The sequence below is a fragment of the Rhodamnia argentea genome, chromosome 7, assembly GCF_020921035.1.
Source record: "Rhodamnia argentea isolate NSW1041297 chromosome 7, ASM2092103v1, whole genome shotgun sequence".
Lineage (NCBI taxonomy): Eukaryota > Viridiplantae > Streptophyta > Magnoliopsida > Myrtales > Myrtaceae > Rhodamnia > Rhodamnia argentea.
Window position 1 is genome coordinate 1504726 of NC_063156.1, and position 16524 is coordinate 1521249.

The 16524-nt window shown below is 38.4% G+C and overlaps 1 protein-coding gene across 2 annotated transcripts; it reads right to left on the bottom strand.

Moving 5' to 3' along the window:
• Positions 1-10444: 10444 nt before the first annotated feature.
• Positions 10445-16018, bottom strand: LOC115746146 (silicon efflux transporter LSI2-like). 2 transcript variants are annotated; one of them, XM_030681864.2, is made up of 4 exons: positions 14860-16018; positions 12852-13041; positions 10618-10886; positions 10471-10541 (listed from the first exon to the last, which is right to left on the bottom strand). In XM_030681864.2, the coding sequence occupies exons 1-3, from the start codon at positions 15847-15849 to the stop codon at positions 10624-10626; spliced, it is 1443 nt and encodes a 480-aa protein (XP_030537724.1). In that variant the 5' UTR covers positions 15850-16018; the 3' UTR covers positions 10471-10541; positions 10618-10623. The 2 variants fall into 2 exon arrangements, with proteins under 2 accessions (XP_030537716.1, XP_030537724.1); XM_030681856.2 differs by having other exon boundaries at positions 10445-10886; positions 14860-16017.
• Positions 16019-16524: the final 506 nt, after the last annotated feature.

The following is a 16524-nucleotide window of genomic DNA, read 5'->3' on the forward strand; positions in this document are numbered from 1 at the left end:
GATCGGGGTACTGCAATTGAAAAGTCGATCGATTAAATTGAGACACTCGAAAGCACGAAGCTATGAAAGAAATGTACAACTCTTGAAAGCAATGTCATAAAAGAAATTACTTAATCATCATATCAATTAAAATTTATGCCATTAAAAGGGCCGGTTGAGTTTAGTTTTAGTTCTCTCAATGCCTTTATCCGTGCAAAATCGCAGTTTGGTTCTTTTAAGTTTATTGTTAGCAATATCAAGATATACATTTAGTTGATTCAATATATCTTTTAAAATATACACTATCACCTTTGCTAGTGCATATCCTTAATTGAATATATTTGATATTATATTTATCTTATTAACTTAGTTAGTCTTCTAACAAAGTTTATAAATGAGTTCCATGTACTCTTTTCTAGATGGTAAGTATTTTCCCCTTTCTCTACTCTCGAATTAAGTTAGTTCGTGAGTACCAAATATAAAGGATGGTTAAGCTGAATTACAAGTATGTAAACATTTCGCCAAAGTATATTATCCACAACAAGACCTTGGGATAAAATGATTCTTCCACATTACTACATTCTATTAGAATTTGCATAAGTGACTTTGCTAGTATACCACATGAATATGGAGGCTGCGAAAGACGGGAAAATTATCAAAAAAATCCTAAACCTATTACAATTGTGTCAATTCAGCCATAAATCATTTTTTTTTGTCAATTCCTTCAAGCCAATTTTGGCCGGCCGACGCTAACGTGGACACTATCACTTACATGGACAATTTTTGATAATATGTTGCTATTATTTCGAATTTTATATTTTTCTTTCTTTCTTTTTCTCCTTTTCTTCTTCATCTAGCAGGCTTTCGGGAGAACCGACCATTAGCAAGGTTGAGGTCAAGCCTCGCCCATAGCTCATGACCTTGTCAAGGGCGGGTGAGGGCGAACCCCGCCGTTGCTGGGTGAGGGCGTGCCTCACCATGGTTGGGCAAGGCTCAACCTTGTTAATGGCCAATGGGGGCGAGCTTCACCATAGGCCGGCTGAAGGAATAAGGAAGAAAAAAAAGGCAAAAAGAATACTAAACAAGTCAAAAATTGTCAAAAATTAGCCATGTCGGTGTCAGCCCACGCCACTTTAGAGATTTCCAGTCAAAATTGACCGGAATGACTAAATTAGTACAAATATAAAAGGTTTATGAGTGAATTGGCCAAAAAAAAAAAAATCTGAATTGACACAATTGCAATAGGTTTAGGACTTTTTTGGTAATTTTCTCGAATTCTCGGCATTGCGAATTTTATCTTTGAGAAGTTCCTTTACCTCTACAAAATGCATGACTTATTGCTTTATTCGCAATATCTTGTTCTTTGTCTATGTTATCCGGCGGCGGCTTGTTGAACTCCACCGCCCCCTTCTTCCTCGGCGATCTCTCTCTTCTGATTTGAATTTAATTGTCTTCTTTTTAATATTTTTGCAGATTTTGTTTTGGACAAAATGTCATATTCCAGCCGCTGGAAAAATCAAGTGCTCCAAAGGCTGATGAAAATTTGATTGTCGACGAGGTAATGGCACATCGGATGATTGACATTAATGGCTCGAGCGTAAAATAATTGCATAGGTCCAACACCTACTAGAAATGACAATCCGGTAAATAATTATCTATTAAGTACGCAATCATTGAATAAGAGCAAAAAAGACATAATAAATATAAGGACTTATGTCAAAGAGTTGCGAGTCTAGTCCAAATTCGACACAGGTGATACAATCAATAAAAATAGGTGTCTTCACATTACCCCAAGTGAGTCGCTCATTAGCATTGTCAACTTAGGATTTCTATATGGAATATGAGAAGCAAAAGTAGATAAAAAATCATATGATAATCATCCAAAGCTTAGGATAAATTTTGCTCACATTTTTCATGAAAGGTATCACAATGGACACCGATCCTCTTATGTGACACGGCTGATACTGAAATGGATATTTTATAATAATATTTTAATATTTTTTGCTCACATGTTTTATTTTTACTTTTTCATTTTGAAGTAATAGGACCACGGTCTTCCGTTGATGCAATAATTGAGGTAACGGCACCTCAGATGAAAAGTGTAATACAAACATTTAGCGGTCTATCCTTAAAGAAACGGATTCGATAGGAACTCAAAAACATGGAATTAACAGAAAATAATAAACGAATTAAAAAAGTAATTTTGTTTCAAATTGGAATATGCAAAAATATCCGGCAACTTCCCATAAGGAGGTGGCCGCAAGATCTACAGGAATCGTTTGCATCATCTTTTGTAAAATGCTCCTAATGCAAAAGCCAATAGTCCTTAACAATAAATAAGAAGTGAAGGCGAAAGTCATTGCATCAACAACATAACTAATGTTACAATTACAATCTACAAAAACAACTCAAAAACATTTCGCCAGTCTTCGCAGTCTCCTCTCTTCCCTGCTTGCTCCTTTCATTGCAATCATGATCGACAGTAATGGTTCAAGAATCTACGTAGAATAGTTGCATAGTCCTAGCTCTTACTAGAAATGACAATTCAAGAAATAATTACCTCATAAGTACGTAATCGTAGAATAATAGCAAAAAAGACATAATAAATATAAGGACTTAGGTCAAAGAATTTCAAGTCTCGTCCAAATTTGACACGACATGCGATACATTGACAAACATATATGCCTTCGCAGTACTCGAGTGAGTCACTTATTAGCATTGTCAACTTATGACTTTTATATGGGAAATGCGGAGAAAAGATAGATAAAAAAATTATCCGACAATCTTCCAGAGCTTTAAATAAATTTTGCACACATTTTCCGTGAAAGGTATCATAATGTATGCTGACCTTCTTACGTGACACCGCCGGTGCTGACGTAGATATTTTGTAACAATATTTTACCATTTTTTTGCTGACATTTTTTATTTTTCTTGTTTCAATTTATTTTTTCATTTTGAAGCAATAGGATCATGGTCTTCCGTTGATGCAATAATCGAGCTAATGGGACATCGGATGAAAAATGAAATACAAAGATTCAATGGTCTATCTTTGAAAAAACGGATTTGATAGGAACTCGAATATATGCAATTCACCGGAAAAAATAAATAATTAAAGAAGCCCCTAGAACCTATTTTGTTTCAAATTGGAATATGCAAAAATCTCCTACAACTTTCCACAATGAGGTTGCCACAAGATCTACAACTTTCCACAAGGAGATGGCTGCAAGATCTGCAGAATTCATCGTGTTGTGTCATCTTTTGTAAAATGCTCCTAATGCAAAAGCCAATGGTCGCTAAGAATAAGTAAGAAGTGAAGACGAAAGTCATTACATGAAGAACAGAAGTAATGGGAAGAAAACTCAAAGATATTATTCTAGCCGCCTGTTTTTAAGTCATATAGTCTCCTCTCTTCCCAGCTTTCTCTTTCCAATTGGCAACCACTTTTTTCAAATGCTCTACCTCTTTTGATTTTGATGAGATATTCTTGCTTGGATCATTCCTAGCTGAACGAACTCTTCATGCATATTGTCACATATTGTTTTTTGGGTTAAGATATTGTTAGATAGTTCAAAAAGGGAAAACAACAAATCAATAGCCACTAAGAGAACTTGAAAACATGTCTACAAAGTAACAATCCATTGCGATCATGATCAACAGTAATGGCTCAAGCATCTGGTAGAATAGTTGCATAGACCAGCTGTTACTAAAACTTGGCTATCCAGTGAATAATTATCTCATAAGTGCGCAATTGTTGCATAAGAGCGAAAAAGTCATACTAAATATAAGGACTTAGTCAAAGAATTGAAAGTCTTGTCCATATTTCACACAACAGGTGATACATTGACAAACATATGTGTCTTCGCATTAGCCCCAAGTGATTCGCTCATTAGCATTGTCTAACTTATGATTTCTATATGGGATAGGCGGAGGAAAAGTACATAAAAAATCATCTAATGGTCTTCCAGAGCTTTAGATAAATTTTGCTCACATTTTTCGTGAAAGGTATCACAATGGACGCTGACCCTCTTATGTGGCACGGCCAGTCTTGACGTGGATATTTTATAATAATATTTTAATATTTTTTTGCTGACATTGTTCTTTTTTCTTTTTCTTTTTTCATTTTGAAGCAATAGGATCACGGTCTTCCATTGATGCAATAATCGAGATAATGGGACATCGGATGAAAAATGAAATACAAATATTTAGCTGTCAACCTTTGAAAAAATGGATTTGATAAGAACTCGAAAATATGCAATTCACCGGAAAAAAAATAAATAAATAAAAGAAGTCCCTAGAACTTGTTTCGTTTCAAATTAGAATATGCAAAAATCTCTTACAACATTCCACAACGAGGTGGCCACAAAATCTAGAACTTTCCACAAGGAGGTAGCCGCAAGATCTGCAGGATTCGTCGCGTTGCGTCATCAATTGTAAAATGCTCCCATGCAAAGCTAATAGTCATTAAGAATAAGTAAGAAGTGAATGCAAAAGTCATTGCATGAAGAACCAAAGTAACGTTACAACTACAAAGACAACTCAAAAACATTCTTCTAGCCGCCTGTCTCGAATCTCCACAAGATCTTCACAGTCTCCTCTCTCCCCAACTCTTCAAGATCATCACAGTCTCCTCTTTTCCCAGGTTGCTCCTTCTAGTAGGCAACCAGTTTTTTCAAACGCTCTACGTCTTTTGATTTTGATGAGACATTCTTGCTGGGATCATTAGTGACTGATGGAACTCTTGACGCATACCTGAACATGCATATTGTTAGATAGCTTTTTTTTTTGTTTTGGTTAGGATATTGTTGGATAGTTCAAAAAGCGAAAAACAACAAACCAATGGCCACTCAAGAAGTTGAAGTCATCAATTCTACAAACTAACAATCCATTGCAATCATGATCGACAGTAATGGTGCAAGCTGCTACGTGGAATAGCTGCATAGACCCTCTTCCTAGAAATGACAACTCGGTAAATAATTATCTTATAATTATGCAATCGTTGAATAAGAGCGAAACAAGACGTCAAAGAATTGAAAGTCACATCCAAATTTGACACAGGAGGTGATACATTGACAAACATAGGCGTATTCACATTACCCGAGTTGCTCATTAGCATTGTCAACTTATGATTTCTATATGGGTTATGTGGAGCAAAAGTAGATAAAAAAAATCATTTGATGGTCTTCCGGAGCTTTAGATAAATTTTACACACATTTTTTAGTGAAAGGTATCACAATGTACGCCGACCTTCTTACGTGACACAGACGTCGCTAATGAAGATATTTTGTAATGCTATTTTAATATTTTTTGCTGACATTTTTATTTTTCTTATTTCCTTTTCATTTTGAAGCAACAGGATCACGCTGTTCCGTTGATGCAATAATCAAGGTAATGGGACATCGGATGAAAAATGAAACAAAGATTTAGCGCTATATCTTTGAGAAAACGGATTCGATAGGAACTCAAAAATATGCAATGCACTGGAAAAAAAAATAAATAAATAAAAGAAGTCCCTAGAACCTGTTTCGCTTCAAATTAGAATATGCAAAAATCTCCTCCAACTTTCCAGAAGGAGGTGGCCTCAAGATCTGCAGAATCGTCGTGTTGTTTCATCTTTTGTAAAATGATTCTTAAGTAAGAAGTCAAGGCAAAAGTCATTGCATCAACAACATAAGTACCATTACAATCTCCGAAGATAACTCAAAAACATTGGTCTTGAATCTATTCAAGATCTTCACAAGTCTTCACCCTTTTCAGCTTGCTTCTTCAATAGGCAACTAGTTTTTTTAAACGCTCTACGTATTTTGATTTTGATGAGAAATTCTTTGATGCATACCTGAACATGCATATTGTGAGATTGCTTTTTTTTGGGGTTGCGATATTCTTAGATAGTTCAAAAACAAACCAATACCCATTCGAGAAGTTGAAGCCATCAATTCTACAAACTAACAATCCAAGCAATCATCGACAGTAATGGCTCAAGCATTTACATAGACCCAGCTCTTACTAGAAATGACAATTCGTTAAATAATTATCTCATAAGTACGCAATCGTTGAATAAGAGCGAAAAGGAAATAAAAAAATGTCAGGACTTACATCAAAGAATTGCAAGTCTCGTCCAAATTTGACACAATGGGTGATACATTGACAAACGTAGGTGGCTTCGCATTATCCCCGAGTGAGTCGCTCCTTAGCATTGTCAACTTACAATTTCTATATGAGATATGCGGAGCAAAAGTAGATAAAAAATCATATGATGATCTTCCAGAGCTTTAGATAAATTTTGCACACATTTTTCTTGAAAGGCATCACAATGTATGTTGACCTTCTTACATAGCACGAATGGCACCGACGTGGATATGTTGTAATAATACGTTAATATTTTTTTGTTGACATATTTTATTTTATTTTTTTCTTTTTCATTTTGAAGCAGTAGGATGATGGTCTTCCGTTGATGCAATAATCAGGGTAGTGGGACATCAAAAGAAAAAGGAAATACAAACATTTAGCGGTCTATCTTTGAAAAAATGGATTCGATAGGAACTCGAAAATATGAAATTCATCGAAAAAATAAATAAATCCAAGAAGTCTCTAGAACCTGTTTTGTTCCAAATTGGAATATGTAAAAATCTCCTAATACTTTTCATAAGGGGGTCGAAGATCCACAAGATTGATCGCGTTTCGTCATCGTTTGTAAAATGCTCTTATTGCCAAAACCAATAGTCGCTACGAAGACAACTAAAAAAAGTTCTTCTAGCTGCCTGTTTTTGAGTCTTTTCAAGATCTTCACAGTCTCCTTTCTTCCCAGCTTGCGCCTTCCAGTAGGCAACCAGTTTTTTCATATGATCTACCTTTGATTTTGATGAGACAACATCATATCAATTAAAATTTATGTCATTAAAAGGGCCGTTTGAGTTCAGTTTTAGTTCTCTTGATGTCTTTATCTGTGCGAAATCACAATTTGATTCTTTTAAGTCTATTGTTAGTAATATTAGAATATATATTTAGTTGATTCAATATATCTTTCAAGACATACACTGTCACCTTTGATAGTGCATATCCTTAATTGACTATATTTGATGTTATATTTATCTTATTACCTTGGTTAGTCTTCTAACAAAGCTTATAAATAGGTTCCATGTACTATTTTTTAGATACATCGAATTATACAATAATTCCTCTCTTTCGATATAATACTCTCAACTTTTATTTCCATGTAATCAAGTCATATATATCTCTAGAATTATAGCATCAAGCCCTCCAATAAATCACAATTTCAGGTTCCTTCAAGTTGGCTATGTCGCATTACTTGGTGCAAGTTCACTGACCTTTGTCATGGTCGTCCCCTGCCTAGAGAGATCCATACAAATAGGAATGTAAGTCGTTTCCTAATTTGTTGATCAAATTTGCACATCTCTAGAAGTATCATAGATATCAAATACAAATGGCTGATCATAAGCATCAAGTGAAAGCTTTGCCCCTTTTCCCTCCACGCAAGTGCTCCCTTAGCCGAATTCGCTACAACACAATCACATCATCCAAAGTTCTATGGCGACGAAATTTGCAGTCGGAGAAATGTGTGATCATGGGCATGTTATTAGTTAAACAAGTGTTGAACCTACAACAATCACTATGATCCAGAAAGGGGCTCCAAACTTTAGGCGCCTCCAAAAGCTTAAGTTGTGAGCAAGATGAGGTGAGCGGCGAGCCTGCTAGCAAACAATCAAGTCAGCGGCCGAGCCTAGGAGCAAAATGTTTCCAGCCACGGTTCCAACCCAAGCCAGAATCATCCATTCCTTCTTGATATCGCCTCGCGACATGGAGAAGCTATTGGAATCTGCTAATCTTGTTCCTAGTAATAACCCTACAATGCAAATGTTTTGCAATGAATTAAGGCTAGTTTGCAATAGAAAGTCATCATATGCTAATGACCATGTTAGTCCTTAAAAGGGAAACGAACATTATCCCCACACTTGGATGAGGCTGGGCTAGAGAAGAGATCACACATTCAGTTGCCAGATTAGATGGCCATCACTGGCATCTTACAACTATAATCGAAAGGGAGCTGGTCGTGCCTTATTGGACCGAGCTTGGCCCAATGGCGTCTTATTTTACGCGCCCCACCTCGCCATTCACTTAGTTTCCTGTGTTACTTTGCCTCAGCGTGGGACATTAGAATCCCTTGAAAAAAAAAATCACCACCAAACAAGTCCACGAGAAACACTACCATGTAATAGCCACATCAAGCCACGTATTGGTCACAACTCGTTCGTGTCGTGCTGTTCGCCTGTTTGTAATAGTAAATGCGTAAAATTTACAACTCGTGACATGAGCGATGAGTGACGCTACATCAACATGTCATGTGATATAACCGTTAATTCAGTCAAAGTTCTATGGTCCCCAATGATTATGCCTTTATTATCTAACTAATAAGTGTTGAACCTACAACTACCGCTACGATCGTAAAAAGGACTCCGAATTAACTTTAGACCCCTCCAAATTCTTAAGTTGCAAGCAAGACGAGGCGAGCGGCAAGCATGCTCGCAAACAATCAAGTTGGAGATCGAACCCAAGAGCGAAAGGTTTCCAGCCACGGTACTGACCCAAGCAAGAATAAGCCATGCCTTCTTGATATCGTCTCGTGACACGAAAGCTGTTGAATCTGCTGATCTTGCTCCTAGCAATAAAATTGGGAATAAGTTTACCCGAAATGCCATGACTTTTGTATACCGTTTACTTGGGTGCTATAACCTTTTTTTCGCTCATTCGAATGCCACAAATTTGAAAAATAGATCGCTTAAATACCATCGGCGATTTTTCTTGCTGGAATCTGATCACTTAAGTGCCATTAGCTGCAAACAAGATGAGGCGAGCGACGAGCCTGCTCACAAACAATCGCGTCAGCGGCCGAGCCCAAGAGCGAAATGTTTCCAGCCACCCAAGCCAGAATCGGCCATGCTTTCTTGATATCGTCTCGGGACATGAAAGCTTTGGAATCTCCTAGTAATAACCCTGCAATGCAAATGTTTTGCAGCGGATTAAGCCTAGTTTGCAAAAGAGAGTCGTCATATGCTAAGCCATGTTAGGCCTTAAAAGTGAAATGGATACGATCCCTGCATTCGGAAGAGATTGAACTAGAGAAGAGACCAATACACGTTCAGTTGCATGATTAGATGGCCGTCACTGGAATCTTACAACTATAACTGAAAGTGAACCGGTCGTGCCTTATTGGACCGGGCTTGGCCCAATGCGTCTTGCTTTACACGCCCCCACCTCGCCATTCACTTAGCTTCCTTTGTTATTTTGCCTGAGCGTGGGACATTGCCATCCCCTAACATTTTATTTCACCACCAAACAAATCCACAAGAAACCGTGCTATGTAACAGCCACATCAAGCGATATTGATCACAACGTATGTGCCGTTGGCGTATTTCTATCAGGAAATGCGTAAAAATTATGATATACTCAATGAGTGAAGCCACATCAACATGTCACGTGATATAACCATTACCTAGTAGATTTTCTCCATAGATGTGAAAATGCAAATTATGGATATATTGATAGGATTTGATGGACCTAGTTTTTATTCGGATTTCATGATTAACCCATCATTATCCAAAAGAAAGAAAACATAATTAATCTGGTAATAACGTTGTTTTCTTTAGAGTTTAGTCATTTAATAGATCCACTTACTTCTCCACGACGTAGGCTTTTAGTAACTCCTCTCAGCGAAGCTAAAACAAAGTTCGTTAGGCATGTTAACTAAAAGGGGCTTGAGAGGAAATGTATGAAGAATTTGTAACATACGAATGATTTGGGAATCTTACAAAAATCCTTATTTGTCACTTGTTACGTGATCTGTCTATCTCAACAGGTAACACAGTTAAGAATCTCTCTTCCCCTCGCAATGCGAGAAACAATAGCTTTCTATCAAGACGCCTATTGGACCAATTCTGCATTTGAAAAGCAAGCAACAAACGACCGCTCAGGATATTAGATGATCTTCCCACATTTCCAGACAGACTCGGTCTCACGGATGCAAAGAACGAAGAAGTCAATCTAACCCATCCGAACAAAGCATATTAGCCATTCTTTTTCTCGTTAGCAAAGAGATCATGTAAAAGACATTCGAGACGAAATTGGAGAGCACAACGAAAACGAGGGCAAGAACAGCGATGCCACGCGCACTAGCGACCTGCGGGTATCTCTTCGTGTACTCCCAAAGCAAAGATGGGACCCCGGTTCTTTCGAATCCTTCGACAGAGATGAAAATCCCGCAAAAGAATACCATGAGCTAGGGAACATGAAACCTGAATCAAAACAAACGTGGTCGATTGATTCACTGGCATGCTTCTAGGAAAGCGAAGAAGGCAGGAATGAACCGAACTGCGCACCGAACAAGTAAGAGTGATTCTAATATGTATATGTAAAAACTGAAATTAATTCATGAGGATGCCTTTTGACCCCTCTGAAGCTCCCTAAAGCTCCATAAAGCAGCTGATCACAAAAACTAAGTTAAAGCTTTGCCCTTTCCCTCCGCGCGAGTGCTCCATTAGTCCAAGTCACTACAACACTCTCGTCATATGCAGTTCTATCATCAGCAAAATTTGCAGCCTCTGAGAATTGTGTGATCATACTCACTGTCATTTAACTAATAAGTGTTAAACCGGCGACGGTCACTAAAATCGTGGAAGGGACTCCGAACTTGAGGTGCCTCCAAAAGCTTAAGTTGTAAGCAAGATGAGGCGAGCGGCGGGCCTGCTCGCACACGATCAAGTTGGCGGCTGACCCCAGGAGTGAGAGGTTTCCGGACACAGTACTGACCCAAGCCAGAATCAGCCATGCCTTCTTGAGGTCGTCTCGCGTCCTGAAAGCTTTCGAATCCGCGAATCTTGCCCCTAGCAGTAAAACTGCAATTGTAATGAATTAAAGCAAGTTTGCACTAGAAAAGATCATCATATGTTATGACCATTTTGAAACTTAAAAGTGATATGGATATGATCCCTGCATTTGGATGGGGTTGGACTGGAGAAGAGATCACACATTCAATTGCTAGATTGACATTTTCATAGTTTAATAACTGTGGCAAATTGGAATCCCAGAACGACGTATTCATCTCAAAGCATGTGCGGCTAATCTATTTTTTTATTGTAAATGTGTAAAAGTCACAATAAATGATGTATTTAATTAGTGACACCATATCAATATGCTACATGATATACGCATTGCATAATACTAATAGGCCTTTTCCAAACTTAATATAAGCATTACTTCGCGAAACAATGGTTAGTCAATTTCAAGACGCCTATCGGACCAAATCTACATTTAAAACACGACCAACAAACGACCGTGTCAAGATACTAGATGCTCTTCCCATTGTTCCAGGACGGACTCGCAAATTACAAGAACAAGGAGCGCAATCTAACAACATGATTACCAAAACAGTCCTAAATCTATTATAATCGTTTCAATTCGGTCATAAACTTTATTTTTGCTAATTGAGTCATGAACCTTTTGCATTTATGTCGGTTCAGTCCATTTAGCCGGTTAGCGCTAATGTGACCAAATTTTAATAATATTTTTTCAAAATTTTAATTAAATTTTATTTTATTTTTCTTCCTTCTTTACTTTTGTTTGTGGTCGACAAGGGTTGCCGGAGCTCCTCGCATAGCCTCGCGCGATGGTCGAGGCCGTGAGCAAAGGCAACCTTGCCCACAACCGGCAAGGCCATGGCCACCTTCGCCCACCGCCGACAAGTCTCGGGTGAGGCCAATATCTCCCATGAGGCGCGACAGCCTTGCCGGCCGCTGTCGAAGGTGGCCATGTCCTTGCCGGCCGCAGGTGAGGCCGCCTTCGCTCACAGCCAGCAAGGCTATGGTGAGGTTGCCCTCTCCCCGGGCGAGGGGCCACGACCCTCACCGGCCACAAACAAGAGCAAAGAAGGAAGAAAAAGGAAAAAAGTAAGTAAAAAGTAAATAAAATATTATTGAAAATTGGCCATGTCATTATTAGCTAGCTAAATGAAGCGAATTGGCAAAAATATGAAAGGTTTAGGACTAAATTAGCCAAAAAAAAGATTTATGATTGACAATAAATTTAGGACTGTTTTGGTAATTTTTTCCTTAGCAAGAAATCCCGTGTGTCAAACAAAGCCTTTCTTCCTTTTCTTACAGGAGAAAAACCTAGGAAAGACTCTGGCCATACAAACAACTCTGGAATAGCGCTACTTTTGGGAAATCCTAGACAAGAGAAATGGTGGCTGCAGCGATGTCTTCACATATAAAATGTAGGTGCAGGTGTCTCACAGGATTCTGCAGGTCGGGCCACTGCCACCTTCTTGTTGGATATATCCACCATAGCTTTGTTGCAGAAGTTCCCTCCCCTAATGGCATAGGCTTAAACTTGATCACTCTCTCCCTTTTAAGGATGAAAACCTAGGGTTCATCAGCATACCAGAAGCCGCGGTGAAAGCAACGACCACTCAGCCCCCCCGACTACTTATGCTTTTGGTCATTGAGCAAAATCTATGTCTAAAGTATATTTTCTACATTTAAAGTCCGAAATGCAGGAGTTTACATTGCAGTCAGATAAAAAGGTAAGTAATCTGCATTCGATTGACATATCAATCTTCCTAGTTCTTAAAGTTCCTTGTGACAACATGTTTGTTCTACGTCAACTCCGCCCATTTGAGGATAAAAACCAAGATGTTAAAAAAAATTCAAGATGTTTCAACGTGGATCTTGGACTTATGAATGGTTGTAATGCATCATGAAATTCCGTTTTCTGCATTAAATATTGATAGTAGGCGTGATTTTCTATGTCAATAGTGTGCTGAAGAATGCATAAGATAGTTCCTCACGAGTAAAGTGACATACCTGTTGGGACATTGGAGACAGAATTGGAGAGGACAAGGATGACGAGGGCGAGAACAGCGACGCCTTTCGCACTCGTGACCTGCACATATCCCTCCGCAAAAGCCCAAAGCGAAGATGGGATTCCGGTTCCTTCGAATCCTTCGACGGTGATGAACATCCCGGAAAAGAATACCAAGAGGGAATATGAAACCTAAATCAAATCGAATGTGTTCAGACAAAGGAGTGAACTGTTTCACTTGCTTATTTTCACATAAGCATAAATGAAAATACACGTAACTTCTAACACACTTCAAATTAGTGGATTTGGGATTTCTTTTTTCATTTTTTGTTTTCTCATAAGGTAAAAGAACAAGAGAAGGAGCATCAACTTCCTAATTTTGTATGCAAGGAACTTATATATTTAACTTTTTTGAATTTATGGGCCCGAAAAAGAGAGAAGGTGATGACAATGTCGAACTGATGATTCATGTGCAAGTTCTATTCTGGAACTCTCGCCTTCCTCGTATCTAGAAGGATTTTGCTAGTATAGCAGTATTTAGACCACCATAAGAGTAATAGTATGTTATGAGCCACAAATCATTGAAAAAACAGACACCATAATGATTTATAATAATTTATAAATTTACCTTTTTGTGGCCTAGAACATACTGTTATTCTCATGATAGATTAAAGACTGTCACTAGATCATTTCTCCACATAGAAATTACTATTTATCAAATCGTGACAAGTTGTTAGAACTTCTATCTTCCTCACTGGACACCAATGCTACTTACTTGTGTTTAAAAACATGCAAGTCTTCGTAGTTATTAAAAGGAAAAAGCCACTAAAAACCTTAAATTATATTCATTGTGACACATTTACTCTAAATTTTTTCTGGTGACACCAAAAAGTTCAAACTTGTATCCATGTGACTCATTTACTCCAAATTTTTTTTTTGTCGCACTAAAAATCCCAAGCTTTTACCCATGCGACACATTCACTCAATTTTTTTTGTAACATCAAAAACCCCAAATTTGTAGGCGTGTGAAACATTTATCCCAATTGGATTTTTGGGGTCAAAAAAAAAATTGGGGGTAAATGTGCCACATAGGTAAAAGCTTATGGTAAATGTGTTACTTGGGCAAGATCAGGATTTTGGGTGTCACAAAAAAAAATTGAAGTAAATTTGTCACAACAAACATAATTTAGGGTTTTTGATGACTTTTACCCTTCTTTAAAATGTACTCCCAAGGAAAGGTAGCTAGGGGAAGGTGAAGGCGAAATTATAGGAAAATGGCTTTATAAATGACCTGTTAGATTTGAAGTGGGCAATAAATTGAGTAGATCATATTTCAATATCCAATACTAACAGCAAAACTACCAAAAAAGTCCTAAACTCGGTTGTACTTGTGTCAAGTCATCTTAAATCCTTCAATTTGGTCAATTTAGTCCTAAGCTGTTGCACTTGTGCCAATTTAGTCTTAAACCTTCAATTGTGCCAATTGAATTCTAAATCTTTTGACTTTTTGTAAATTTAATTCTAAACATTTTGACGATTTGTCAAAATTAGTCAAAAAAAAGAAAGGAAAGAAAAAAAGAAAAGGAAAAAGAAAAAAAACCATTTTTTTTTTCAAAACTCATCCACATTTGCATCGGCCGTACTATGTAGGACGACTGGCATCGGCTGGCCCGTAACGTCAACGATTTCTTGTCAAAATTAACCGAAATGACTAAATTGGCAATCGTCAAAATGATTAGAATTAAATTAACAATAAGTCAAAAGATTTATGATTCAATTGGCACAATTAAAAGGTTCAAGACTAAATTGTTTAAGATTAAATTGACACAATGCAATAAATTTAGGACTAAATTAATCAAATTGAATATTTATGGCTGAACTAGTACAAGTACAATGAGCTTAGGATTTTTTTAAGTAATTTCCCCCGATAATAATGCTTTATAAATCAATCTTAGTAGACTTAGCATTATTCGAATGAAAGAAAGACACTTTTCGCGAAGGAAACTTCACCTTCGCTAGGGATGGTTGAGCGTCCTCGAAACCGAGAGCGATTAGGGCAAGAGCTGCGCCGGTCGCCGTCCATGACATATTGAGACCCATCAATAGAGAAACTAACATTCCTACCACGACCAAATATACACAAGTCTTCCACAATATCCTCCTCCATTTCCCTGACGTGTTTTCTACAACGTCGTACTCCGACATCTCATGGACGACCAGATGTGTCGTTTCGCGTTCTTCCAAGGACACTCCGCTCTCGAGACCTGGTGTGTCTGCATGTCCCGCATTTCGGTTCTCGTTCAGGTTCGAGGGTACATGGAACATGGTGGCGGGCAGAAGCATCTGCGTGTTCACATCTCCCTCGTCCTCCTTTCGAATGGACAACACTTTCCAATACATGACCAAGAGGACGAGTGCATTCAACACGAGCCCTACCAGCACTGCCGGAAGCATCCCTGTCATGAAGCTCCCAAAACTGAACAGCGCACTCTCGACGGCAATCACCAAGTTTTGAGGGTTCCCTATTGGAGTCGCCGACGACCCGATATTCGCGCTCGAAGCGAGCGCTAGCAAAAGCGGGTGGGGCGGGATGTTCTCTTGCCTGGCAATCTTGAGCACGAACTCGGTCAAGACCACGCACGAAGTGTCGTTTGTGAAGAGCGCGCTCGAAACAGCAGAAACCACGCAGATTCGGCACATCAGGTCCTTTGCGCCCATGCTCTTCCATGAGAGAAACATCCCCAAGTATTGGAACATGTCTGCTCTTTCAAGGTACACACTCACCACCATTGTCCCGAAGAGAAGAGCAAGTACTTGTAGGTCTATCGCATCATAAGCATCGACCGGGTCTAGAATTCCAAAGACCACCATTAACAGCGCTCCAAGAAGCGAACCCGCAGTTCGTCCAATGGGAAGAAATGGAACAACTGGAAAAACAGCCAAGACCCAGAAGATTGCAAAGGCTATTGAGCCAAGAATCACTTTGACCACAGAACTCATCGTTCTTTTGGAGCCAAATGGATTGAAAATTTCAGGCTCTTTACAAGTTCAGGATAAGGGCCCTCTCTTTGGTTGTACCATCCTAACTTTGGGAGTGAAGTTGGGAGTTTTGTGCCAAAGAATGACAAAAGGCAATCAGGTTTTGAGAGACTGAGATTTCATGCCTCACCAAATGCATGTGGGAGAGATGGTGAAAAGAATAGAATGGAGCGGCAAAAACGATAAAGGAAAAGAGACAAATAAGGAAGATCTTGGCCATCAAACAACGAGGGAGATGATTATGCGACTGTTCTTAATTTATGTGAAACTAACAGTTTATTCTGGCTAAAAAAAATAAAAAATGAGAAGTTATCATTGCTTTTGGGATCCACTCCTTTAAAAATTTATACCCCACAATATACTGTCACTTTCCCAATCACCTAAAAATTGTTACGTTGTGCAAGCCTATTCATGAACAACGGTTCTCTCGTCTTTGGATAGGCCTTCAAATGGGAATAAAGTTTGTAATCTTTCTTGGCGATTTTGATTGGTGCGTCAACTATACATCCTAGAAGAGTTTGACATGAAAAAAAAAAGACGTTTTGTATGAGCAGGAGCAGCTAAGTGATATTCGAAATAAGACGGACCTCATAGCTACTCGACATTGCCGCGGGGGACCAGGAATTGAGGTGAGAT